This window comes from Brassica rapa, chromosome A03 (assembly GCF_000309985.2).
Source record: "Brassica rapa cultivar Chiifu-401-42 chromosome A03, CAAS_Brap_v3.01, whole genome shotgun sequence".
Taxonomy (NCBI): Eukaryota; Viridiplantae; Streptophyta; class Magnoliopsida; order Brassicales; family Brassicaceae; genus Brassica; species Brassica rapa.
This window is the reverse complement of record NC_024797.2, coordinates 29,699,214-29,726,674: the sequence shown is the minus strand read 5'-3', so window position 1 is coordinate 29,726,674 and position 27,461 is coordinate 29,699,214. Positions and strand designations below refer to the sequence as shown.

General features: G+C 33.7%; 2 protein-coding genes and 2 pseudogenes across 4 annotated transcripts; 3 read left to right on the top strand and 1 right to left on the bottom strand.

The window, feature by feature from the left end:
• Positions 1–1,307: 1,307 nt before the first annotated feature.
• LOC103862052 (E3 ubiquitin-protein ligase Iruka) lies at positions 1,308–4,137 on the top strand. Of its 3 annotated transcripts, none has more exons than XM_009139761.3 (5): positions 1,308–1,518; positions 2,146–3,132; positions 3,214–3,363; positions 3,436–3,579; positions 3,745–4,137. In XM_009139761.3, exons 2-5 carry the CDS (start codon positions 2,170–2,172, stop codon positions 3,889–3,891), a joined length of 1,404 nt encoding a protein of 467 aa, XP_009138009.1. In that variant the 5' UTR covers positions 1,308–1,518; positions 2,146–2,169; the 3' UTR covers positions 3,892–4,137. The 3 variants fall into 3 exon arrangements, with proteins under 3 accessions (XP_009138009.1, XP_009138010.1, XP_033143725.1); XM_009139762.3 differs by having other exon boundaries at positions 1,331–1,501; XM_033287834.1 differs by lacking the exon at positions 1,308–1,518 and adding an exon at positions 1,552–1,661.
• LOC103862053 lies at positions 4,092–27,403 on the bottom strand (annotated as a pseudogene).
• On the top strand, positions 14,081–19,481 carry LOC103862054 (protein TOPLESS-RELATED PROTEIN 2). Its single transcript, XM_033287835.1, has 4 exons — positions 14,081–15,226; positions 15,323–15,478; positions 18,924–19,113; positions 19,198–19,481. The coding sequence occupies exons 1-4, from the start codon at positions 15,171–15,173 to the stop codon at positions 19,258–19,260; spliced, it is 465 nt and encodes a 154-aa protein (XP_033143726.1). The 5' UTR covers positions 14,081–15,170; the 3' UTR covers positions 19,261–19,481.
• LOC103862056 lies at positions 19,293–21,144 on the top strand (annotated as a pseudogene).
• Positions 27,404–27,461: the final 58 nt, after the last annotated feature.

The following is a 27,461-nucleotide window of genomic DNA, read 5'->3' as shown; positions in this document are numbered from 1 at the left end:
ATGAACTATTATTATTCATTAATATGTATTCAATTATCGTTTATAAAATGAAACACAAAATTATATCTTATTTTATCTATTTTATATTAATAATAATTCATGTTAAAGTAAAAATATTATATTAAATTAAATATGATTAATTATATTAAATTGATAAATTTATAATTTTATTTTCATAAATATAAAATATTTATACTAAAAATATAATACGATGACATAACCACTTAACATTCGCAAACTATATGATACATGTATAAAAATTGATATATCTTAGATTTTTTGTATATATAAAGAATATATTTTTAAAATGAATAAACGTAAAAAAATATTGCTATAAGGAAATACGACTTTGAAGGTTGACGGGTCAAAATATAAATTTGATACAAAATAATTTTCAAATATGTTGTTTCATGCATATATTAATTTGTTTAATAATAAAATCTAAATACAGTAACATAAATATATAATAAGAAATGAAAAATACATTTGATGGTTTTAAACTATTGATTGTTACACCATGTAAACTATAAAATTGTTATATTTGAAATAGGTATATAAACATTTAAATATATGGTTAACGTTAAAATTGTATACCACTAATAAACTAAAATAAATATATATATTTATAAAACCGAAAAAAAACACCCGCGCGGTTGCGCGGATCAAGATCTAGTTCCATAAATTATTTTCTCAACATTGGATCCACCATTTTTATGTTTGTCGCTGTCTAATTTAAAGAATTTGGTTGCTCTACCATAAAGAGACAAAAAACCTGATTTTCAAAATTAAAGACTCAGATAAAAGAGAAATTATCAAGCCAGTGTATGTATCAAATCGTGTATGTTTCTTTGAAATAAAATGTGCTTTTCAGGTGAAAAAAAGAAGAAGAGAAATTATCAAGCATTTGTTTATGAAAAAATATTTTAAAACAGTAAATAAAGAAATACAAAGCTGGTTGATCCAAAAAAAAAAAAAAAAAACAAAGCCAAGGATAAAGGCTAGAGTCTAGAGAGGTTTGTTGCCATAATAAAGGGACAAACCCTAATAAAAATACATTATCCTTCATCGTGCATAATGCGTAATCAAATACTTAAATGATGTTTATCTTTTTCATCTCCTAACCAAACACTTGCTTTATTATTATTTTTTCTAATTAAATGGTGGTCAAATCTACACTTTGTTTTGAGTTCTCTACCACTACCTAGAGACGTCGCAATCTCTACCAACCGTCAGATATTCCGGTCCCATTTATAGACGGCCAAGATCTATCTACGTCTCCGTCATTTCAGATTCTTTTTCTTATACTAATAAATAATGAATAGTTGCTTTCAGGTCATAATGGAATAACAATAAATATATTTGATTTCCAAAAAAAAGAAGAAAGAAACTTAATAAAAGTTGAGAAAATATCGCCAACAAGAACAAACAAACGCTCTTCTATTTGTTTGTTTTTATCATTTTCTCATTTCCAGAAAGAAGATAGGAAGCAAGAAATCGAAAGGTAATCATTCGAACAAGGTTAGCTTCTATCTTCTCTTTGGTTCTCTCTGGATAATCTATCATTTTTATATATTTTTTGGTCATATTGACTTCTGTGTTTCTTCTGATGTATTGAAAACGAATCATGTTATTATTGTTCTTGAATCTCTTGTCTGGACCGGGTAATATATATTTAAAACAAATCTCTGTTGTGTTTTACTTGTGAAAAACACAAAACATGGAAGATATTAGAAGAGAAAGTCTAGAAAAACTAAGATTTGTTTCTCTTTACGTTCATGAGATTTGATTGTTTAGTTCAGGTTCATAACTAGTCTATTGTCTAGATAATTATATATTGACATGTGAAAAAAAAGAATCCTTTGGATGATCTAATGAAAGGTTTCATTTTTCTAATGTTTTTTTTTTGGCTAGGCGTTGATTAGGCCCTTTAGAAAAGATTATTGATTAGGCGCCCCTAAACCTATTTTCTGAATCCCAATTACAAGAGTGGTAGTTAGACTATCGTTTTCTTCAAATGATGCTTTTATGTCCGGTCGGAAAACTATTGCACTTCAGGTTATAGCAGGTTATAGTAATAGTTTTTGCTTCAAGAGTTTGCTCCTTTCATGCGTATAAACACTTTGTGATAAACTATAATTGTTACAGGTATTGCATCCATCCAAATAGTTCATGGACCGGTGGTCAGGCAAAAGAGCCATTGAGGGGCGACCGGACACAAAGAAGGGTTCTGGTGTTGTCCTGAGAGACAGATTTAACAACAGTATTTGCAGTGATGAGAAAAAATCTATGAAGTTCACTCGGTTCGTTGGCTCTTCATACAAGAAAGAGAAAGCAGTGTGGTCTTCAACTTCAAGCCGCTCTTCACCAAATGGGAAGGAAGTCATTGGAACCTCCTCTAAGATTCCTGTCTCTATCTCTAGCTCCTCTTCTGTGAAAAATGAGAAGCAGCCTCAGGTAGCTATTGATTCATCAGAGAGCAGCAAAGGTAGCGAGGACGAGATAGAGACAGAGATCTTGGAAGAAGAACCAAGAGTTCACAACAAACTAAAGGTAGTGGAATCCTCAGACTTGCCATCAAGCTCAAGAGCCAAGAAAGGCTTTAGGCAGAGATTTGGATTGAGCAAGCAAGAGTTTCGTCCTGGTCCTTCTAGCCAGTCAACAAACCGAGGATGCAGCCCGTTGTTAAGTGGTTTTGGATTGGAGAAAAGACTTAGTGGGAAGGTGGATACAATCAGTAAGAGAAGAGTCTATGGAGAAAGCAGCTCTAGCTCCTCAGCTAGAGGCAAAAAGATAGTATCAGAACTACCTTCTGAAGAGAGACGTCTTGTCTTTAACCCGAGAGGAGGTTCTGTTTCAGATAGTAGACGGGCTAGGCATTGCATTCTGAATGATGCTTCGGGTGGGAGTCAGAGATCAGTAAATAGAGGTGACAGCCGCATTAGATTCACTAACCAAGGGAGTGGTAGTAGAAACGGTTTATCCTCTATTACAACAAGAGAGATGTCTCAGAGTGAGACATCAAACAATCTCAATTCTCCTGTCTCTTTGGAGCTCTTGTCTGGTTTCCCAGACTTTGGTTCTTTATCTAGTCAAGACAGTTTTCGCAATTACAATTTAGATGGGATCTCTGAGGTAACTATTGCTTGTTACTCTACAACTTTATTAAATATAGCTTATGGCAATGCCGTTACCATGATGTTTTTCTTTGTGCAGATTTTGCCAGAACTTGATAGGATTGAACAAGATATTGAGCTTAATTACGAGGAACTGCTTATCATGGAGACAGGTTTACTTCTCGGTGGACTAAGCTTCTATGATCAACACCGTGACATGAGGCTAGACATTGATAACATGTCCTATGAGGTTTGTCTTCGCATCTTCAAACCCCCCCTTACGTTCCGGGACCTAGTATCTTTACCTTTTAAATGTATACAGGAACTATTAGCTCTAGAAGAGAGAATTGGTACAGTAAGCACTGCTCTCACAGAAGAAGCAATATCAAAGAGCTTGAAAACAAGCATCTATCAGATGAAACCTTCAAATGATCACAAGGAAGATGCCAAATGCAGCATCTGCCAGGTCTGTCTCTCTTTTTTTAATGCTTTGTTAGTCTTAATCAAGTCTTTGGGAATCTTTGATGATTACAAGCGTTTCATTGATGGTGAATTGGTGATCATGACAGTGAATATGGAACTGATAATGGGTGATTTCTTCATACATATGATCTTTTTTTTTGGTTTTCAGGAAGAGTATACAATAGGTGATGAAGTTGGAAGGCTACACTGTGAGCACGCATACCATTTGAAGTGTGTGCAAGAGTGGTTGCGGATGAAGAGTTGGTGCCCAATCTGCAAAACCATTGCAGATACCTCCTCCTCCTCCTCTAAGTAACCACCGTCTTCTTCTTCTTCTGCCTCCTGGTTCGTCATAGTATTTATTTCATCCAAAGCTTGTGAACAACAATGGAACCCGCCTGAAAAGGGCCTCAGCATTTCCTTTGTGTACATACATATTCACACTGGCTTTTGTCTCTCTCTATTGCATGTGTTCTCGTCTAATGACACAACTCTCCTGTGTTTTTCTTCAGCTTATTGCATTCCAAAGATGTCATTTGAAGAAAAAAGATTTCATCTTACATTCTTAGTCTCAGTAAATGTAAAAATGTCAATGTGTTTTCAAGAAATGAATCTGAACAATTCTAAGACTATATGTTACATACAACGCAGTACTGCAGCTATTGCATGATTGTTTGTACCTTCCTCCAGCCTGTATCTCTGCCAAAACTTTCTCCTGATTCCCTTACCGGACTGTATGATACACAGAGCTTGAAACTCGCTGGAGTGGCCAAGTTACCACCAAACTGCCCAAGTCTGCTGCTGCAGGGCATAGATGTGCACTCAGCCATCATTGGGACCAGAGCAGCTTACTCAGACAATTTGCAATATCCAACATCTCAAACGTGTTCCTTCACATCCCTTCTCGTTCCTCAAACGAACGCATCAAAAGTCTCCTCCCGAAGCAATGGCCAGTGTTCCCCAAGTTGAGATGGATTAAGCTCCGTTGCAGCTCTAAAATCAAGCAAAGACACAAGATGTTGTTCTTGCGTTGTGTCAGATGGTTGGTTGCTAGTTTGTATCAGCAAACTATTACTTTGGTTTCCAATCGTGGACCGAGCTCCAGACAAATCGACGCATGACTTGATCAGTTTCTTCAGGTACACATCCAACATGTTATTTAACATACTAGTACACTCCGGTGAAACACCTCCAAGACCATGTGCTACTGCAATACTCTCCATCCTCTTTCTCAGCATCTCTGTGTCTGACAATCCACCACTGTCATAGCAACTAATGAAGTCAGCCCTGTTTGCTCTGCAGGCCACACCGACACTAGCTTCCCAAAATGGAATCCCTAGAGGTGCAACTACAGGGGTAGTGGAAAGAGTCAATCTACCTCGCTCCTCTCGAGCTTCCTCATCTCTGATAACTGGAGCAGCGACCTTAACTTTATCCAGTAATGCACCGCCTCCATTCTCCATGTTTCTGTTACCACTACAATGTGGCTGATGTAACGAACTCTCAACCTTTTTGTTTTGCCCAAGTGGACTAGGCCTGTCTCTTATTGCCACCTTGGGTAACACCCCATTTGAGAAAACATGATCACTCCTATTATGGTTAGGGTGACCAGTAGGTGGTGGGGATTTAGCAAGGGATGCACTTCTCAAGATGGAGTGAATCAACTTGTTGTGCAGAGGAAGAAGATTCTCCCTCCCTAAAAGACGGTGGCATGACTTATCAAATTCGCTCTTGGTAACCTTCTGACTCAGAAACCTACCCAAGTAATAAAAATACCTTCTACATCTCTCAGCCCCAACCTTCTTCACAATATGCAATTTCAGGTCAGCCAGATCAGTCCTGTGATCTTCTTCTTCGTGACCTTGCATACTTATCCTTCTTCTAAACTCTAAAACTGATGAAATCCTTCACACCAACAAATCCAACTCATTGACTTATTACAACTTCTCAAACCCCAATCCAGGAGCATTTCAAGAACTCAGCATATACTATTCTAGCTCACAACACCAAGAACCTGGGCTGACTCAGTAACAGGATATATTATTATTACCAAACCCCTAGCTCAAAAATTACCAAATCAAACACGAACTTCACAGGAAACTGCATCAGAGCAGAGCAGAGCATTTTTATCTTTCAAAACCCACTTTGAAAGCTTGGAACTTTGAGAATTTTACCGCAAATTGAGATCAGTGAAGGTTTGAGAACAGAGCGACGGATTCGAATTGCCTTAAAAAGGAGGATGAATTTCGAATTGCGCAATGAGAGAAGCGGGACCCAAGCTTCAACCCCCTTTTTTTTTTTTTTTTGGCTATGATTGACCCAGAGAGAATTCAGACAAATGACCAAAAAAAAACCGAACAAAAGAAGTAACTTTCTTCCGACCAAATATCTCTCTATCTCTCTTTTAAGACTCCTCTGCTTTGCTTCGATTAAATTCCTACTGCCTTTAGATTTGAATGTCCGAAGGCTTTGATCGCTTTTATTCCTTTTCTTCTTCTTCTTCTTCTTCCTTTTTGTATCCTCTGTTTTTTTGGTCTTCTGTAATGTCCTTTCTCTGCGTCTTGATAAAGTTTTGCTTATTGAGATTTTGCTCGCTCGACTGCTTTTAGAATCAACATTATTGGTATGGCTAGACACCAAGCTTCTCACAAAGTCGCCAAGGTTTTTTAATCTACTTTTCCTACTATATAACATAGCTAGAAATATCAAAATATTTATATATGTAACTAGAGCTTTTCGATTCTCTGATCTCCCTCCTCTCGCAAACTGAGTACAACCTTCCTACACTAATTGTTCTTTGTAGCAATAATATCTATTTTCGAGTCAAATTCCGTATTGTAAGTTTTTATTTATGATTTCTCGGTTTAGATTTTATTTACTTGGTGCAGTAGTACTCGTTGGATTTTGTATATCTCAGCCTGGCTATACTATTCTCATCGTGGCTAGGTAGATTAAAATAAATAAGATTACAAAAATTTTAGAGCCATCTCTCTGACTTATAATTCACTTTTTAAGTTAGTTGGTAAAAATATAATAATATGGAAACAGAGTCGCATGTTGGATGCATACCGGACAGAGGCAAGCAGCTAAAATGAGGAGAGCTTATCTTTGATAGTATAGGGGCGGTTTTGATTTCACTTTTTTCTTTGGTTTCATTTTTTTGTTTAGTGAGAGATTTTATAAATAAAATATTAAGACTGTTATGATATTATAATGTAGAGTTTTGTGGAATATGTAGATGTTAGGCGAGCTTAAATAGGTCTAAACTATGTTCAAAAAACATTAATTTAATAATTACAATACGTAGAAAAATGCAGTAACGCACTTATAATATTGGAAAACCTAAGGAGATGTCAAAAAATAATAAGATATAAATATTGTCTAATTTTATAGTTTTATCAAATAATTCAATGTTTAGTTTATTTTTAAAATGTTGACTTTATTCATTATATATATACCAAAACTAAATTAATATAAATTTATAATAACATTTAATTGATAACTTCAAAATTAATTCTTCAAATTATGTAATGTTCTTATAAAAATAAATATATTTTAAAATCTAAAATAAAATATATTAACACTGTTATTATATTTTAAGACTACATTTTTAGGCGAGATTAAATCGTTTTAGTTGTTTTTATCATTGTAAATTATAGCTTTAACTATTATAAAAATTCCCACCTAGGTTTTTTTTTTATCAACATTCCCACCTAGGTTTATATACTCTATTTCAACAGTTTCTGCAAAATTCATTATATGTTGATTCTATCACCATATAATGAGAATGTTTCTAAAATATTTAAACCATAATAGTGTTGAATTTTGTAACAGACTGTCTTCTGTGCTGTTTAAATAGAATTGATATCTCTATCAATCAGCAGTTTTATTTGAAATTATATTTACATACGAAGGGAATAAGATTGTATAAATATGAATATATTATAGCAATCATACACAGTAGTCTATAATATTCAAAACAGAATTGTATCTGTTGAAGTTTTAATCTTTCATATTTAGTTTTTATTGTTTTAACACGTTTTATTTTTTATACATATATACTTAAACTAAACCTAAAGAATATATTCTATGAGGTATTTTCCATACTAAAAACCAATCTGTAGATACCATATAGAATTTTCGAAAACCTGCAAAAAAAATTGACAGTAAGCATCCGTCGTGATTTATCTCATCTGAGCGTGATCTTTATTAGTGTATGTATCAAAACATGGGGAAAAGAAGGATGATTTCACCAGTAAACAAAAACTATGAATAACTAACACCTATATATGTTTTAGCAAAAAAAAACACCTATAATGTATGTATGCCTATGTTAATGCTAAGCTAAACTAAACAAGCAATAATGCCCATAGCAGCCCAAGGTTTTAGATATTACAGTTTGGAAATATGTAACAACCATGATATACGGAGAATCCCCCTCTAGAAAAATTATGTATGTATATCATCAACCCATTCAAAAAGAGAAGACATTAATACCTGAATGATTGCATTTCGGTTTAAAAAGCATGTTAATTGTTGACCCCTGATTAAGAGTCATTCTACTTCGGGTGTGATTGACTATTGCTGTAGTTGTTCTCCACAGCCACAATTATACCCATAGTTCTAAATTTATACCAATCTTGATTTATATTTTTTTTAAAGCTCAGTCATTTTTTTTAGTTCACAACACTTCTTTAAATTTATGTATTTATAATTGTTCTGCAGAAACAAATTCCTACAGCCCAGATTTGAAGACTTTTAAAAGTTAAAAATTTAGAGCCAAAGCCAAAAAAGTCACATCAATATTTTTACAGCAAAAAAAAAGAAATCACAGCTCTTACCAATCACACTCTTCTTATCTAGCAATGGATCTGTTTGTGAGAGACACATTCTTAATTATTCCACTAAGCAAAACTTCTGGTCTCTAAAGTGTTTAAGTGAAACAAAAAAAGTGATTAAATAGGTTTTTGCCTTTTTGGGGATGATGCAATTTATAAATCTGAATGTCTTGTATTTAATTTGTTTAAAAAAATAACTTTTGAACGTTCAGAAGATTTGGTAGTATTTTATTTCTAGAAATATTCTGTCTAAAATTACGCATAAACTATTGCTATTAATTTGTTAACTTTCAAATTACAATTTCTATAATTATGTTGCAACCCGATTTTATATTTATTAAGCAAGTTTATTAGGAAATTCATCATTTATTGAATCAAATGTATATTTGCGAAGGGATATATTCTGTTGTCGACTTAACACATAAAAATAGGGGTTTGAAGAGATTCTACAGAATAATGAGATCTTATTATATAAAGTTTGGTTCTTTAAAGTTGCTAATTAACATAATCGCGACATGTGTCAATTTTTTTTAAGATTGTGACATGTGTCAAAAATATAATATCATTTTTTAAGATTTTAAAATATGATATATTATTACAAAAATATCTTTTTACAATTCTTTTTAAGATTTTGGAAAAGAACAATTACTATTACATAGTATTTTACAATTATATCTTATTAAAATTATGGGATAATAATTTTTATTATTTTTTAAATCCTAAACAAGTAAATAATTATAAAAGATTATTTGAAAGTAAATTTTTTTTGTTTAAAAAAATATATAATTTTCGTTTTTAAAGATACTAAAGAAAGGAAACAGTGAAAGAAAAATATTAACTAAAATTTTTTAAAAAACGAATTATCAAAATCCTACAAGTACAATAAATTATTTAATAAAAATCATAAAGTAAAACTAACTATAAATAAGTAATATTTATTTTTTAAAAGCCTAATAAAAGTATTACTATTATTTTACTATAAATAACAAACTTTCATTTTTTATAGGTAATTGTATGTCAAAAAATTATAAACCAAAAAAATAGCTACAAATATTTCACAACTATATTTAGGTTTAAGTTTCCACATATTATTTTTACAAAACGAAATATTATTTACGAGAAAAGTATTACCTAAGTATTTTATTTTAACTTCTTGATAGTCTTGATAAAACTCATTTTTTTTATAATCTTATTACATTTTATGATGCTAACGCAATTTTCCCCCAATTATGATGTGTTGTAATACATTATTGAAGCGCCAAAGGAGAGGAATGTGTAGAGAAAACGGGAGTTACCAAAATCGTCAAGTTCAGTTTCAATGGCTGTGATGGTCCCGGAGTTGGTCTGTTTCAACCTTTCAAAGTATGAAGCAAGGTTAAGATAGGAGTCCTCTGCATTACCAACAGTGTTGTCGACAGCTTTTTCTTTGGCACGGTGACATTTCATGTACGAGGCAGAGACACTCAAGTCCTCCAGCACAAGTTGTTGTAGCTGAGCAGCTTTTGGGCCGTCGTTTGGTTCCCCGTAACGGGAACGGTAGACATGAGCAATGACTTTCAAAGTGGCATTCGTCTTGTATTGATCGCGCTGGTCCAACGGGAAGGTATGATCCAGCTGAGCCTTTTTTATAGTGTAATAACCACATGTTGAGAGTTCTTTGGCATATATGCGCCAATCACAGTGGGTGTCGTGGTAACTGAGCACAAATGAGTTCCTTGTGGCCCGGGTTTGCCTAAAGTGAAAGCGCTTCTTGATAGTATAGATAGCTAAGTAAATTTGACAGTCTTGCTTGGTTGCGTACAGCTTTCCCACTGTAGGTTCAACATTGTTGTCGTCTACGTTAAGATTCGGTACATCATCAGCCTCGTAAGAAACGTCGTCATAGAGAGGGGGGATATCAAATTCCTCATCACTAATCTCAGATAGCGGCCTAGTCTCCCGGGGTGGTGAGGTCTCAGGGACGGGCAGGTGCGGGTGACCGTGTTCTGGTTGCGGTGTACGCGGCTGATCTTTGTGCGCCCGCGTGTACGAAGGGTTAGATTGTAAGAGAATATTTGATATATTTTTTAAAAGTCATAAACAGAAGAGTTTTGTATCATATTTTTAAGTTTTAACCAAAATGAAATTGTAAAAATTTATTTGGTAAGGTTTTTAAGAGAGAATTTGAAGATGAACATGAGACTAAAAAATTACTCAATCTGTTTAAAATTAGTTTAGATACGAATTGTATAAATAGTATTTTTTTAAACTTATTTAATAGTAACTAAAAATAATTATTTGATAAAAATTATTTTTTTCTAGAATTTTAAGCAGAAGACAATTGTAAATAGTTATATGATAGTAATTTTCCTTTTCTAAAATCCTAAAACAAAAGTGTAAAAGAGTATTTGATATATATAAAAATATATTTGATTGTAAATGAAAAGGATCCCTTAAAGAAAATCTAAACAAAAATAAATTGTAAAATTATGTAATAATAATTAAAAAAAGAATTTTATGACAAGTATGATGTTAAAACTATTTAATTAAAAATATATAAAATTAGGATGTCTTCATGATTGCTATTTATATATGTTTGGTCATACAAAAATTATACACATGTCTCATATATGTTTTCATGTTTGGTCATAAGAAATAGGTTATTATTATTATTGTCACTGAAGTGATTTTTATATGCATTTTTTTTTAAAAAAGTAAGTTTAATCGCCATCTTATTACATTTTTTTACTATGTAATATTTTTCTACTTCGTTTTTAATTAAAATGTTGTTATGGAAATATGTCATTAAGAAATAATGAATTAAGAAAATTATTAAGCATCAGATAAGTTTAATAAAATATTAAATTATTAAATAAGAAAGTGTATGATGTTGTCATTGACTCGATTGACCTTATTTAACTTTCAATTGTTTTATATTCTAATTCTTAATTTGGGTTGGATTGGGTTTAAAGTTATAGGTATGAGTGTTTTCTCTAGCACTTAGTAGAAAATTGATAAAAATTCACATATGCACTATGATTATAAAATACAAATATTAACTGTAATTTATGTGTAAAAACGAGTTCTTAATTATAAAATAAGTCTCACATATCATATGCAAAAATAATCCTAAAAGTATAGTAAAATTATTTATTTCTTTATTAAATTAAAACATCCAACAAAATCCGTTGCAACGCACGGGCTCATATCTAGTTGTTAATATAAAGGTTTCTTGAAAAATATGAAGCATCTAATTAAAATCATAGGTTTTAAATAATCCAGTGGCACTGGCATGTAAATATTGTTGAAACATAAGGGCACTTCAAAAAACAGTCTTATGTTTTAATAGTATAAATAAATATGGCAATACTTAAAATTCAGAAGTTTTTAAGGTCTTATGTGAATAAAAACTAAAATTTAAATCCAAAATAAAACAAAAGTAAAAACTTAGGATTTTCGATAACAAATAAAAAAATCAATACCAAAATACATAACCTAATTGTGGTTCTCTATATCATCGTTCACTTCATTCAGATGGCATAGTGAAATTTTCATTAAAATTTTAAATTTACAAATAAAATAGTTTAGTCGATATTATGTATAATAAAAAATTAAAAAGTTCAACAAAATTTTGAAAAATACTATGAAGATTTTGGGGGGGGGGGGGGGGGGGGGTTGTTTCTTCATCACTTTTGGGATGTTCTATTCCTTCAGCAAGATCATTCTCTAATTCATTTTAATCAACCTCATCAGGTTCTTCTTTTTCAAAAACCTACATGTCATATGATCTTTTTCTTTTGACATGTATGTTAAATAATGTAATGGTAAATAAATTAGGAGTGATAACTAACTTAATAAAAACAGATTTTAATAAAGTAATTTGGGTCGACGATCTATTTATCCACAATAAATATCATAGCATTAGATCACCATCAAACCATGACTTCTCTAGATTTTCTAAATTGAAAGTTGTAAACTTATTTCTCCTCGAATCGATAGTTCAAAACTTATTTTCCCATAGACTATGGTTTTAATCGGTTTATTTTAAACCAAATTTACCAAACAAACCCCAATTTTGTAAAAGAGAATTGATCTTCTTCTTCACGGACCTTTCTTCTCCTTCTTCACCAACACCATTAGCACTTGCCAAGCACCATTAACACTTGCCAAGCGTTTCGGATATCAAACTCCTTCTCCTCATGACTACTCTGTTTCAATGGCGTGAGCAAAAGCAGTAAAAGGCTTATATAGACTTTGAATGTGTTGTAACTAAAGGTGCTAATTGTGTTGGTCAGATTCGTGTGACTTTTGATGATTAATGATAATAGCGACAAATCTTTTTGTTTGGTTTAAGATGGCTGTTAAAGAAGGTAAATATTATATATATGATCTGGGTTTTTCTTTGGTTTAGTTGATTTAAATTTGTTTAGTTAATAGTAAACCAATTAAAACTAGTACACCGATTAAAATAATTGTCTATGGAGAACTAAGTTTCGAACAATCAACCGAGGATAAATAAATTTATAACTTTCAATTCATGAAGATGCAGCACGAGGTCATAGTTCGGTGGAAATCTGATACTATATAATAGTTATTGTTGAGAAATAGATTATAGACCCAAGTAATTTCTTAAAGTAAAAATCACTTGCCGGTTCAGTCGATGGTTCAACCGGTTGTCAGGTTGCCGCGTTTATTGAGTTTTTTAGCTGGTTTTTAAACCCAGACTAGATTACCTATCGGGTCGTCGGATTTACCGGTTCGATCGCAGGACCAAGTCGAGCTAAAATGCACCGGACTGAAAGGTTGATCGTTTGTGGTTTTTAAAACAGTTTTTGCTTTTTGCTTTTCTAATAACTACTTTTTACCAATCATTTTTTTAGAAAATAAATTCCTTTAAGTTTTAAGAAACCAAAATTTGAAAATAACTACTATTTATTAACAAAAACCAAAATCCATGTTTTCTTGGTTTTTCTTCAATGTTCGTGAATATTTTTTTTTTGTTAGAATATTCTTATATTAATGCATTAAAATAGCAAAAACAATTTCTATATAAATTAAACTGATTAAACAGTAATTATTCTGAATAATTATAGTTGAATAAAAATAATTTATCTGACATATAAAATCTAATAGAAAAATATATTTATTTTATTAAAATTTGTTGCTTTTTTTAGGTAAATTATTTAATAATGTTTTAACAGATATTTTACCATATAATTTTATTGTAGAAATTAAATTAAAGTTGTTATAAGTTTATAAATACAATATATTACTGCACTATGTATTATTTTTATTTTAAAACTTTACCTATTAATATTTAAACTACATAAATTTATACACTTATCATAGTGTTAAATATATTTAATTGTTTGAGTTTATTTAAATAAAAATAACTATTTTGTAATAGTTTATATTATTTATTATTTTCCTCGTAATTAATATATTATTATTATGTATTTTTATTTATTAAATTTTAACTTTTTAAAAAATAATAAATTAATTATAGTCATAATCCAAAAATTAGAAACTAAAGTTTAATAGTTTTATTTTGTATTTACAGTTTTGTTTTAAAATATTTTTATTAGTTAAATTTATATATGTTTTTATGACAATATTTATATTTGATTATTTCAGAATAAATATTTGTCTATCAATAATATTTTTATTTTATTAATTTAAAAGCAAAAACCAAAAACTAAAACAATCATTCAGGTTTTTCAAAAAACTAAAATATACTGCAAAATCAAAAACTAAAATCAAAATCCAAAATCCAAAGATCAAAAATCAAAATCCAAAAAACTAAAATCTAAAAACCAAGAAAAACATCATCACATGAATCCTTTTGCAGCCATCTGATCTGAGAGCAATTTGATCTTCTGTTGAAATTAGGTACTATTATTATTATCAGATCATGTCAAAATTTATGTTAAAAGTAGTTATATTTAATGGAAGTGACAGTTTAGATGATTGTTGGTCAAATAAAAAGTTTCTAATTTATGTAAACTGCAAAGACCGTCAGCTACAAGGAAACCAAGTTTCAATCTTACAACATAAACATTAAAGATTCAGACACAACTCCATAAGACAAATCCTCTTAGTAGATGACCAAGGGACAAATACCTTGGTAAACAAACAGAGTGGGACAAATAACAAAAAAAAAAAAAAAAGGTCCACATAATCCTACTTCATAATATATTCTCCCTACTGCACTAAGTTTGTTGTGTACACAGTTTTTCTTACAGTTTATTTGGCCCGTCCTTTACCTCTTCCACTTCCTTTAACACTAGGTAAGTAGTCGTCTAGACCCTAAATATAATCTCTAAACTAAATTAACCGTTAATTTAATTCTAAGAATACAAATAATACTACAACATATGTTGACAAACCCTAAACCAAAGAATATCATGATTCATTACTTTCACTCGTCTATGTTGAAAACAATTTGATTTTATTATATTTTAATTTATATCACTTAAAACTGTTTATAATTATATGATTATTGTCTAGACGACTTACAACATCTCATAAGATAAGATTCAGAAGACTTTTCAGGGCTATATTCATAAATAAAATCGGTATGTATCACAGGAAAAAAAAGAAATAAAAGAGCTAATTGAGGATTGGGCTTGAGTTTGGGCTTCATTGTGATTGGTTGGCAGGAAAACTCTGACAAAACCTAGGGCAGTGTGTCTTCTTTCTTTCCTTTCTCCTGTTATGGCCGCCTAGGGTTTGATCATTTTTTTTGGTAATTTTTAGGGGAAGCGATTCTCAGTATAGAATGGATTCCATGAGGGCTGATCTGATTCGGGGTTTGGAAACTAGTCTCCCTACAACGTAAGTTGCACGAATGAATGAATGAATCAGTCTTGTTGAATGGTTTAACTTGGTTGTTGTACGTGCATGTGAAGTTTTTCTTTTCCTTTGTTGCAGTTTCGACAGAGAACATTTTTTTGCATTACTTGTTAGTGGGGACGTCGATGGAGCCGAGGAGTATCTGTCTGTTTTCACCACACAGGATTCAAATTATTACTCAAACCTCATGTTCTACTTTGTTAAGAGGCAGAGATTCTTCAAGTTTCTTGTCGAGTAAACCTCTGCCTTTTTTTTTTTTTTTTTTGATAAGTATGTGAATTTCATTAACAGAGTAATGAGACAAGGTAATACAATCAGTTTTGAGGAACTCAAAGCCTAATGCATCTAATTTTGCTAAACAAAGCAAATAAGTTGAAGAGAACCCCAAAAAATGCTAAAAAAGATCCTCTAAAACACGGAAGGTTTAATCTTAATCCCAAAGGATATGATTAAAACTTAGCTATCACTATGATTTCAGCAACAAACAGATGAGTTTCAGGAGATCCAAGTATTGGCTTGATACCGGAACCTGAATCAAGAACTAAGACCATTGAAGATAACAGCCAGAGAACGGTCTGAGGCACCGCAGACCATCCCGAAGGCGGCTCCTAAAGGGAAAACAAGCGAAGCAGGGTTGGCATCGTCCTGGTCCGGTCATTACACCAGATGAAGCCTACTCCAGACACTGAACACTCCAGAAGATGACCTTCGGATCCCTGTGAATCCTAAACCAAATCAAAGAAACTGGCAATGAAGCACTGGTGAAGATACAAGCTGATGGAAGCGGAGGTTTAACGGCTCCAGCTCCGGTCCCATCACACGAGCAGAGCACACAAGATTCCAGATTCAGAGCTTCGGGAAAGGCAGGTAGCGACGATCAACTTCCTTCTGAAACTTTAAATGCGGGGAAGCAAAGCTCCCATCAACAGGCGCAGAAGGTGAGAAAGATCCGTCCTTAAGCGCTATGGCGAAGCAGAGCAACGGCACAAGCTCTGAGCCACCACGAACCGATGAACAGATCCGAACCTAACAAAGCCATGGTAGCCGTGCGAAACCAAACATAAAAGAAGTCCCCGGCGAATACCTCGACTTCGCCTTTTCAACTATGACCAACAGATCTAGAGGGGGAAGTTCTAGCTTGAGCAACCGAGAGAGGAGACAGGAGAAGACAGAGGAGGAGCTGGTCCGAGAGGCTGTGGCAGCGACGCACAGGAACTCCGACGAAACCTCCAGTGAAGATCTGACCCAGATCTACTTTAAGCCAAACCCTAGATCCACCATCAAAACGGCGCCTCCTGCGGATCTCAGGCCAAACACGAACTCGCCTTCACTCCAGGGAGTCTGAATACACACCCAGACACCGGTTTCTTTGCCGGATCCGGACGCTATCCGGAGGAAGACCAGAGATAAAGAAGCAAGGAGGACGTGAAGAGGCCAAGATATAACAGGTGAAGAGGAATTGGATAAGGGAGCGGAGATGGGGTGGCGACCGGCGGGTAGAGAGTCTCCGTCGGCCACCGGAGGCGAGAAATAGAGGTTGTCGGCGAAAGAAAAGTGTTTGGTGGGGAGAGAGATGTCGAGAGAATTTTTCTAAACTCACGACCCCTCTGCCTTTTTTTTGTTTGCAAATCTTTGTTTTCTCTTTTTTTATGGTGTTGTGACTTTTTTTTGTTTTCTTTTTTCCTTTTAATCGTAGAGGTGACAACATAAAAGCAGGATTTTTGCTGATGATCTCTTCCCGACCTTATGGGATGATGGATATGCCAATACCAGAAACGCACGAGTTTATCAGACGTGATAGGCGACGCATTGCACATGAAGGCCTTAAGGGCAACATTAACGGGGTATGATAGAGGAAGTCGTTAGGCTTTATATGATTTTATTTAAATAAAAATTGTATAATTTCGCTGGGACGGACGCGGTTTGTCGTTGGCTAACATATTTTTTTTTGTCCTTAGGTGATACGTGTCGGCAAGGGAATGGTGGAAGCGTTTTGGTTTGAGAAATGATTCACGTGTTGCCCTTTGGGCCTTGTCTCTTTGAGAAGAGAGAGAGATGAAGATCGATGGCGGAAGGCGCGATGATCCCCAGCAACTGAAGAAGGGAAGCCATAGCTTCAGGCAGAGGCTACTTCTCTGGACCCTTTCTTCGACGCCTATCATCAGGCAGAGGCTGAATCCTAGCCTCCAACATCACGAGATGTCTCTCCTCCGCCTCTTCGAGACTGTCTCCGATGACTGCGTCACACTTGCCTATCGTAAAGATGTGGTCAGACTTTGTAATTGGGGTTTCTCTGCGTTGTGGGATTTATCAGGTAGGAGAGGATTTAGAAGGAGTTACCCACAAAGTTTACTTTGATATTCAGATCAATGGTTCACCTGAATGAATTACCCACAAAGTTTACTTTGTCCCCTCTTCTTCATTGGGTTTGTAAGCTCTGTGTTTTTCCCAATTTGTTTTTAGCTTAATCAGTTCATATTTATTTTGCTATGTTACTGGGTGAGATGGTAGGAGAATGAGCTCCCGAGAGAATCCGACAGACACTTGACAACTAGTTCCTGTTCTTTTTCTCTTGCTTATAACGTTTCTCTTGCCAAACCACAATTTGTTTTATTTATTTTCTTCTTATATATGTGCAAGTTGTAATACTTTTTTATGGGTTCTTGTTGCTTGATTCTTGCAGGCGTAGAGGGAAAGATTGTGGTTGAGCTGATTTTGCTGGGCAAATCTGGATTTTGCTGGGCAAATCTGGATGCAGGGGCAAACATTATCTGATTTTTTCTTAATTGTTCTGTTCTTTTTTTTTTTGGTTTCGGGTATGTGGATTTGATTTTGTGATCGTTGTTCTGATTGTGCAAGGAGGAGTCTCTTGCACGTAGAACATAGAAACTACCTTTTTATATAGTTTGTAATCAAAGATTTACTCTACTTATTTCTGCTTCACGTTTCATTGTTGAGATGATCTTGTTCCCTGTCAAAACATGTTTAGCATAACAAGTTCACCTTCTCTCGTTCTCTCCAAACAAAAGAAGCAAACACATTTTGATCAAACGTTTGTCTCATATTCTATCCATCCCACCAAACAAAAGAAGCAAACACATTTTGATCAAATGTTTGTTTCAAATAAATATTATAAAATATGCTAAGGATTTTTTTTGTCCTACCAATAATCAACAAAATTAAAAAGTCCTTATGCATTTGTCCTTCACTAAAAAATAATACTAATTTATTCTAAGGACAAAATTTTGTAGAACCAATAATGTTGTCCGAAGACCAACATTATTGCAAGTCCTTGTTGGTGTCTTTAGGAGAGGGGGGACCACAATTTGGCAAAACCAAGAAGAGACAAGGGAGAGAAGTCGTTAAATAGGGAACGTCCTTGCTACGTCCTCTGCACGGTTTGCGGGCCCCACGACACGTGGTGGTCCGCGATTGGTTGACTTTAAAAAAAAATCAGAAAACTAAAAAAGAAAAGAAAAAAGATTTTAAGAACTTCAGTCCGATAATATGCTCTAAGGAGTAAAAATTCGCAAAACATAAATAACTGGATATATATAATTGATTACTTTGTTTTTGTTTTAGATCACTAACTAACAGTACTAAGTACTAGTAGTAGTAGCAGTGACTATATTCTTAAATTTTTTTAACACTTTTTGAGTTTTTGCCAATGCTGCTGCAGATGGGAGGATGCTAGAGATAACGGATACACTTTTGATATCCTTTCGGTTGCAATTTTTTTCACTAGTGAGATGTTTACGATGATGAATCAACTCATTCCCATGAACCCAGATCTGCACAAGAAAGAAGAAGGAGAAGACATATCTTCTCAAATGCACAAGTTACATTTACACGACAACCAGACAACCATGGTATATAATCTTAAAACGGTTTTGTTTCTTCTTATTTCATTTGCTTAATTACCCACATATATAATTTCTTCTTCATATGTATAGCTTGGTGTGGCCGGACCAGCAGCTGTAGCCTTTAACGGTGGAGAGATTAATAAGGACAACTGATTCAAGGACTCTCCCAAGTTGACCATATATATATGGTTGCTCTACTGTATGTTCTGTGTACTGTGAAATTTCGTATTTGCTTATTATAACACAAAAATAATTAAGGTTCTTTTGAATGAGAGTATTATGTCCATGAAAGACACTTTTTTGTATTAGTGATATCTCCGAATCACACATGTGGGGGACAACATAAAATAGTTTCAGGTTCCAAATTTAGTTACAGGAAGGCATTAGCCTTGTTTAGCCACCTGGTCTTTTAGGGTCCGAACATAGTCAAACTCGGGGTTGTTGCAAGTGGCTTGTTGATAATTAATATCATAGGGGCAATGCAACACTAAATGAAAAGAAGGCTTCCAAATATCTTGTATTTGCTTTGAGCAAGCAAGAGTTTCGTCCTGGTCCTTCTAGCCAGTCAACAAACCGAGGATGCAGCCCTTTATTAAGATAGTATCAGAACTACCTTCTGAAGAGAGACGTCTTGCCTTTAACCCCCGAGGAGGTTCTGTTTTAGACACTAGACGGGCTAGGCATTGCATTCTGAATGATGCTTCAGTTGGGAGTCAGAGATCAGTAAATAGAGGTGATAGCCGCACTAGATTCTCAAAACCGAGGGATTGGTAGAAATGGATTATCCTCTATTATAACAAGAGAGATGTCTCAGACTGAGACATCAAACAATCTGAACTCTCCTGTCTCTTTGGAGCTCTTCTCTGGTTTCCCAGACTTTGGTTCTTTATCTAGTCAAGACAGTTTTCACAATTACAATTTAGATGGGATCTCTGAGGTAACTATTGCTTGACATCTTGTCTGAGCATCATCAAATAGAGCCCTTAACACAATACTTTTTTTTGCAGATTTTGCCAGAACTTGATAGGATTGAACAAGATATTGAGCTTAATTACGAGGAACTGCTTATCATGGAGTCAGGTTTACTTCTTGGTGGGCTAAGCTTCTACGACCAACACCGTGACATGAGGCTAGACATTGATAACATGTCCTATGAGGTTTGTCTTTTACATCTTCAAACTCGCCTTTACGTTCTGAGAAGTAGTATCTTTACCTTTTGTCTTTTTATTTCTTGTGAATGAATACAGGAACTGTTAGCTTTAGAAGAGAGAATTGGTACAGTAAGAACTGCTCTCACAGAAGAAGCCATATCAAAGAGCTTAAAAACAAGCATCTATCAGATAAAACCTTGTGATCACAAGGAAGATGCCAAATGCAGCATCTGCCAGGTCTGTCTCTTTTTTTAATGCTTTGATGATTACAAGCGTTTCATTGATGGTGATCATGACAGTGAATATAGAACTGATATGAACTGATATGTGGGAATCTTTGATGATTACAAGCGTTTCATTGATGGTGAATTGGTGATCATGACAGTGAATATGGAACTGATAATGGGTGATTTCTTCATACATATGATCTTTTTTTTTGGTTTTCAGGAAGAGTATACAATAGGTGATGAAGTTGGAAGGCTACACTGTGAGCACACATACCATTTGAAGTGTGTGCAAGAGTGGTTGCGGATGAAGAGTTGGTGCCCAATCTGCAAAACCTCTGCAGATACCTCCTCCTCCTCTAAGTAACCACTGTCTTCTTCTTTTTCTGCCTCATGGTTCGTCATAGTATTTATTTCATCCAAATCTTGTGAACAACAATGGAACCTGCCTAAAAATGGCCTCAGCATTTCCTTTGTGTACATACATATTCACACTGGCTTTTGTCTCTCTATTGCATGTGTTCTCTCCATCTCTTTTGTCTAATGACACAACTCTCCTGTGTTTTTCTTCAGCTTATTGCATTCCAAAGATGTCATTTGAAGAACAAAGATTTCATCTTACATTCTTAGTCTCAGTAAATGTAAAAATGTCAATGTGTTTTTAGAAATGCATCTGAACAATTCTAAGACTATATGTTACATAAAAAGCAGTACTGCAGCTATTCCATGATTGTTTGAACCTTGCTCCGCTTAAATCCCACAGTATCTCCCCCTGATTGTTACACAGAGCTTGAAACTCACTGAGATGACCAAGCTTACCACTAACTTGCCCCGAGTCTGCGGCTGCAGGGCATGGACGTGTCTCTCAGCCATCAGGTCCATCATGGGATGCAACGCGTTAAAACCAGTGGCCAGTTTTTTTTTTGTCTCTCAGACTTGCATTATCCAACATCCCAAACATTCTCCTTCACACCTCCTCAAACGAACGCATCAAAAGTCTCTCCCGAAGCAATGGCCAGTCTTCCCCAAGTTGAGATGGATTAACCTCCATTGCAGCTCTAAAATTAAGCAAAGACACAAGATGTTGTTCTTGCGTTGTGTCAGATGGTTGGTTGCTAGTTTCTATCGGCAAACTATTACTTTGCTTTCCACTCGTGGACCGAGCTCCACACAAATCGACGCATGACTTAAGGCCGATTGATAGAGCATTATCATAAGCATTATGCTCGTCATTATCCAATCAACATTTATCACAAAAGCATTTAGAAAAGCATTTACAAGATGCTAATTCTCTCTAAATGTTTTTTTACTCAATGTTCTCATACGAAGTCTTTAATAAAGCATTTGTAGTTAAAATATATAAAAAAAATTAAAAAATAGATATAATTAATTTATTTTTATTTAATATTATAAAAAATATGTTTATAATACAAAATAAAATTTATAATCTTTTTAAAAAGTTACAATTAAATATGTTTAATTTTTTAAAAGAACAATATTTCACATTTAAAATATAATAAAATTTATATAATTACAGATATCATTCATTATTTTTAATAACAAAACATAACATAATATATATTTATATATTGCATATTATAAAATAAAAATATCTATATTATTTAGAAATAAGTAAATTATATATCATATATTAATTTTTATGATAATATTATATATCAATCATTTACTGCTCTACCAATAAATGAATAATGATAATATATATATAAATAATATATAATTTATTTATTTTGAAAACATATTATACTTTTAAATAAATTTTACATTTTTAAGATAACAATAATTCACATTTAAAATTTAATTTTAATTTATATAATTAAATAAGATTTATTATTTTTAATAACAAATATATTATTAATATATATTATAATTTAATATATATTATTTCAAAATAAATATATTAACTTTTGTGGTAGTTTTAAAATTGTATACTGCTTTTGCTCAACCAATCAATTTATTAAAAAATTAATGAGAGCATATTGTTTATACAACATACTGCTACTGCTTTATCATCAGTTGTACCAATCGAGGCTTTAATCAGTTTCTTGCGTTGTGTCAGATGGTTGGTTGCTAGTTTGTATCAGCAAACTATTACTTTGGTTTCCAATCGTGGACCGAGCTCCAGACAAATCGACGCATGACTTGATCAGTTTCTTCAGGTACACATCCAACATGTTATTTAACATACTAGTACACTCCGGTGAAACACCTCCAAGACCATGTGCTACTGCAATACTCTCCATCCTCTTTCTCAGCATCTCTGCGTCTTACAATCTACCACTGCCATAGCAACTAATGAAATCAGCCACGTTTCCTCTGAGGCCCCACCGAGACTAGCTTCCCAGAACGGAATCCCTAGAGGTGCTACTACAGGGGTAGTGGAAAGACTCAATCTACCTCGCTCCTCTTCAGCTTCCTCATCTCTGCTAACTGGAGATGCAACCTTACCTTTATCCAGTAATGCACCGCCGCCATTTTCCATGTTTCTGTTACCTCTTTAGTCATCTCTACAGTGTGGCTGATGCAACAGACTCTCGTTTGGACAAAGTGAACTAGGCCTGTCTCTTATTGCCACCTTGGGTAACACCACCCCATTTGACCAAACATGATCATTCCTGTTATGGTTAGGGTGACCAGCAGGTGGTGGGGATTTAGCAAGAGATGCATTTCTCAAGATGGAGTGAATCAACTTGTTATGTAGAGGAAGATTCTCCTTCCCCAAAAGACGATGACAGGACTTATTAAACTCACTTTTACTAACCTTCTGACTCAGAAACCTCCCCAAGTAATAAAAATACCTTTTAGATCTTTCAGCCCCAATCTTCTTTACAATATGAACTTTTTAGCTCAACCAGATCAATCCTAGAATCTTCAGGACCTTGCATACTTTTATATTGACAAAATAAAATCTAATACATGAATTATGAGAGAAGATCAAAAATTCGAACATAATTTTATTGGATCTGAAAGAGATGACATTTTACCACAAGTTGCTTTGATTGATATATCAATTGCTGATTTTATGGTATGAAACTCTACTTTAACTTTTTAAAATGTGTTTGGTAACATTAATTGTATGACGTTAACTTCTGTTCTAAAACACGGCCGCCTAGCCGACTAAGCGCCCGGCTAGACGTGCGGCAGAAGGGAATTGTCCCGATTTCAGTCAAATCCGTGCAACTAATCAGGTAACCGATTAATCTTTGAAAAACCCGATTAATCGCAATTAATAGCTTGAAACCGTTTTGAACTGTAAAAAATTTAGACTTTCTTGTCAAAAAATTTGGCCTTATAACAAGCCCATTCGACTGACATCATTTGCTGAGACCTTATCGTCTATATATTGTACCTCAAGACTTCTCCCACTCACATTTTACCGATGTGGGACAAATCATTTGTAGGTTTTAATTTTTTTTTTCCTTTACGTGGCACATAAAAAAGGAAAGTGACAAACGTTTCTGCAAAGTCTAACCCTGTACCTCCGATCACTACAGATGCCTCCGAAAGCATTGGACCATGCTGTTTTAACATGTAGTTCTCAAATCAACTAATATATCTATGTATATTTATAATTAAATATTTTTAAAACTAATCCCAAATTAATCCCCGATTAATCCACGATTAATCAGCTAGGCGCTAGACCCAACCCGTCCCGACTAGCGCCTAACTAGTTCTTGAAGCTGGACGTTAACAATGATTTACCACAAGTGTCAGCCAAACCATGTTAACATTGTTTTCTTAATGGAAGAAACTTTTGGTAACAATTTCTTTTTATAGAAAACTTATTTTGTAATTTTATTTTTGTCTCAAAGAATTCATTTTACTAGTTTTTCGTTATGAATACTATTTTAAGAGAAATTAGGACTCCTACCAAAAAACTTTCCCATAATTAACTACATACGAATGGACCACTGTGTTATCACTGTACATAATTCATTGTGACTCTGCTGCCCCTACTCTCCCAAAATGAACTCTACGGTTTTGATAAACAAAATCTTGTAAAAAAGATTTGGATAGATCTTACTTCCTGCACTCATATCTTTTTGTAACGTCAGATCAAAGTGAATTCTCTCTTTTGCCTATTATCAAAAATTTTGGAATTCAAATCATTATTTCTCTCGATTGCTCACACATCTGGACGCCACAATCTCTTCAATCTAGGAATACTATCTTCGTTTAAGGCCATGGAGGTCTCTCTCCCCACACTTCCCTCTTCTTTCTAATTCTAGGTTTCACGCTTTCCTCGCGTTTCATCTTCCTTACTAGGTTTTACAGCCTATTACCTCATATCCCTCTCATTTTGTGTGTTATTGTTGAAGTTTAGCTACATGATTAATTTTAAAAAATCATATTTACTTATTTCTCAGTTGCTTCTGTTTATGTTTTATAGTTGAAAACTGGAGTTGTAAGTGCTTGGAGAAAAGGGGAAGTTAATCAGTTTGGAGAAAGAGATGGAGAACATGCTAAAAGCAAGGATGATGCTTCTGGTACTTATTTCAGAAGCTTTGTCCCAAAGATAGTCGATGTTCAATCTTATGGAAATCGCCAAACTTCAGATCACCAGCTGAAACCCAGATGATGCTAAAAATAAGGATATCATTTCACTTATAGGGTTATAAATAGTGAAACTGTAATGTAAGTTATGTTAGACGGCAACAATAATATTTTGGTATTGTCACAAACCAAAACAATAGATGGTTACATAATTTATTAGCCAATGTATTTAATGTTTTTAGCTGGATAACAACATTTTGTAAACATAGTATGGATAAACGTGGTTGTAAATAGTTAAAGTTTCCCCAGTCCATTAGAAATTTCACTTTAGCACTATGGTTAGAATGAAATACATTATGTGATTGGTTCTTTGGATTTGAATCAAGAACAAAATATTAGATGGATAAATAATTTATTTAGTCGTCAAATCCAATATATGATGGAAATGATAACTCGAATAAGTTATGTGATGTATCACATAAATTGATATAGAACTAAGCTTTGGACACATGGTCAATGAATATTTAAGGTTTTAAACGAGAGAGATGGTGACAGCATGGCTCGTCGTTTGGTATGAGAAGATTTGTGTTTGATTGTCTGAGAAAAAGATGATTCATTGAGAAGGTTTTTTGGGGATATGTCAATGTCAGTTATATTGTAATTTGTGTTAGACGGTTTAAATAATTTTTGGTGCATCGTAACAAAGCAAAAATAATAGACGTTTTCATAATTTATTAGACGGGATAATTAACATTGTGCTACTGGGGTAAGAATGAATTTTTAACTAGTCGGCTAAAGATTATACGTATATATAAACATATTTTCTCATATTAACTTGAATTTAATACGAAGACGGCGATTTTGGTTGCTACTGTGCTACTGTGGTAAAAATGAAACTTTAATTATTGGTTACTTAAATAACAGTTGGTAACATAATTTATTAGATTTCACATAGTTTAGCAAAGGAATGTCATACTTAACTGACTATGATATTAGTTAGCTGCTACAATTATTATTAACATCTTTTATATTCATATTATGATTCATATGGTATACAAATGTGATATACAAGATTCAAACAAGTTTTTTCCCAAATAACTTATTTGTTGACCGTGTAAATATTTTATTAATTGTCTAACAACTTGATATTACTAACAATTCAGTTTTCATCCCATGTAATTTATTGTCTAACCAGATATATATTATATTAGTTGTCTAACAAATTGGCATTTAGACGAGTAAATATACATAAACATTATTAGTATGTTCATTTAATATGTCATAGCTGTAATTTGACTTCTTATGATATCAATTTAAAATCATGAATTAACTTTGTCGTATATTTAGCATAACCAGCTATCTTATGAAAGTTATATGATATATGCAACAACTTGTACAGTAAAACAATTTCATTACATGGTAATAGATTACAGCATTGGTTACAAGAAAGTTTAACAAGCCAAAAGATAAAGCAAACCATGCTAAACTTTTTTATAACCGGCTTTGTAAAAATCATCCCTCACCTATTACAAGAAAGTTTCATTGCTACAATAAGTTTCCATATTTTCGAAGGCTGATATATGGCTAAAATTTGAGTTTCATCATGATTTTAAAGTTTGGGAATGCTTATCTTACGAAAGTTAAATGGTATAAGCAACGACTTGACAATGAAACAATTACATTGCATGATAATATATATCATTGGTTACAAAAAAGTTTAACAAGCCAAATGAGAAAGCAAACAATATTAAAATTTCTTATAACCGGTTTTGTAAAAGTGATCCCTCATCGGTCACAAGAAAAGAAAGCTTATCAATCCAAAAATAAACTTAACCAGGCTAAAGTTATCTGTAACCGAAGAGTACACACAAAAGACATTCTTGTGTAAACTTAACTATACACATATCACCATAGAAAAGCTAAGTCAATTTTTGGATTTAGAATTCTACCACCATCGGTCCCACTCCCTTCAGAAGACTTATTTTTGCTCCATCAGTTGCGTTGTTTCCAATGTTTGGCCCAAGGCTATAACAAGTAGTTCGTCCTCTCATCTTCTTAACAGTAGGCGAGGTTACCCCCCTCCGCCGGAGCCACCACCATCTCCAGATTCTCCACCATGTTGGCTAACGATGAAAGAAGGAGGTCCATGTACAAAAATCAGTGAGGCTTCGCAGTTTCCGTTCCGTATTTCCTCGGTCTACCTCTTCTCTTCTTCACCTGCTCACTTCCATGTTCATGTTCAAGCCGCCAGCTGAGCTTTGTTGGTACTGCTGCGGTGGCGGCGGCGACTCTGATCTTGTGAGCTTTTATGTTACTGATGCAAATCCTATAGTTGGATTCTTTTTTGCTGGGGCAGCGAATGTGTCAGATACAAAATGGAGAAGGTTTTGCTTGCAGGAAAACACAATCCATTATTTTTCAAAGAGAAATATTTCCAAATCTAATCCAAAATCTTTGCCAAATCTTT